General features: G+C 50.8%; 1 protein-coding gene across 1 annotated transcript in view; it reads right to left on the bottom strand.

Moving 5' to 3' along the window:
* cacna2d3a (calcium channel, voltage-dependent, alpha 2/delta subunit 3a) overlaps positions 1–1,006 on the bottom strand; it is a gene marked incomplete in the record, with an annotated part of 125,797 nt that extends 124,791 nt beyond the window's left edge. The window contains 2 exon segments of the mRNA XM_036212745.1: positions 25–106; positions 278–1,006. Coding sequence (XP_036068638.1) covers positions 25–106; positions 278–402 — 207 coding nt within the window.
* Positions 1,007–1,085: the final 79 nt, after the last annotated feature.

The following is a 1,085-nucleotide window of genomic DNA, read 5'->3' as shown; positions in this document are numbered from 1 at the left end:
GGGCATTTCCACATCTCATCTCACCTTCTGCAGCAGCTGGGAGCCGGAGTACTTGGCAGAAATGGACTTCATCTCCCCACCAAAAGCTGAGGCCCACAGCTTCACTCTGGGGGGGACAGGAGTCACAAAACAAACAAACATTTCAAACCTGATCTTTTATGGAGAAAACATGCTCACAAAGTACTTAAAGTGTGGATTTACTTTGCCAAATTTGAAACAGTTTACATTTTTTTAAAAATTGTCGCGTCTTTGCCTGAAAAGAATGTAGGCTACTCACACGGATGGAGGGATGCTCTGGTGGGTGCCTCCCTGTCCGCCTGCCCCGGTGCTCAGAGTTGAGAGAAGTAAAAGCATCCCCGTTAAAAGAGCCCCGGAACGCGCACAGCTCCGATCCACCTGCATTTTAGGTGCGCGCAATTGTCTGCTTATTTTGCCAGCGTGGACTTGAACTCCAATCCAGATCTGCAAGCGGTGAAAAGTACCAGTCACCTGCGCTGACTGACTAAATCATTCATGGCAGTGCGCGCAGCTCTCCAGCTGGTGCGGGACGCGCGCGCTAGTGCGCCGCTTCTCGGGGAGAGAAAAAAAAAGAAAGAAAAGAAAACGACAAGTTCCACCTGCTGTGAGAGTTATCCAAAGTGCACACGGCTGTGTTTCCACGTCTGAAGTCGAGCTCGACTCCTCCGGCAATAGGGAATCCGTTCAAAGGCTTTGATTGGCCAAGCTCACCCACTGAGAACCCACCGTGCAGGTTCGGGGGGGACCTGGGAGCTCATCAAACGATGCAGCGCAAAAAGGAGCACGCCTACTCCTCTTGAGTGATGCGACTACCCTCCACTCCCTCACACACACACACACACACGCATTCTCTCCTCATCCCTCACAATGTGAGGATGCTGAGGGTGCCAGTATTGTTGTTGAATGACGCCATGCTCCAGTCCTTTTCCCTTTCCCCCCCTCCACTCACTGACTCCATACAGCCATAATAGCCATCCTTTTGCTTTCAGGTCAGATCAAGTCATGCACTGTATGGCCAGTTCACTGAAGCAGGAATTACTGCTGAAGTGCTGGTAAAAGAAAAAGAA

Source organism: Oryzias melastigma, linkage group LG7, assembly GCF_002922805.2.
Source record: "Oryzias melastigma strain HK-1 linkage group LG7, ASM292280v2, whole genome shotgun sequence".
Taxonomy (NCBI): domain Eukaryota; kingdom Metazoa; phylum Chordata; class Actinopteri; order Beloniformes; family Adrianichthyidae; genus Oryzias; species Oryzias melastigma.
Note: the sequence above shows the minus strand (reverse complement) of the source record. Positions and strands in the feature narration are given on the sequence as shown.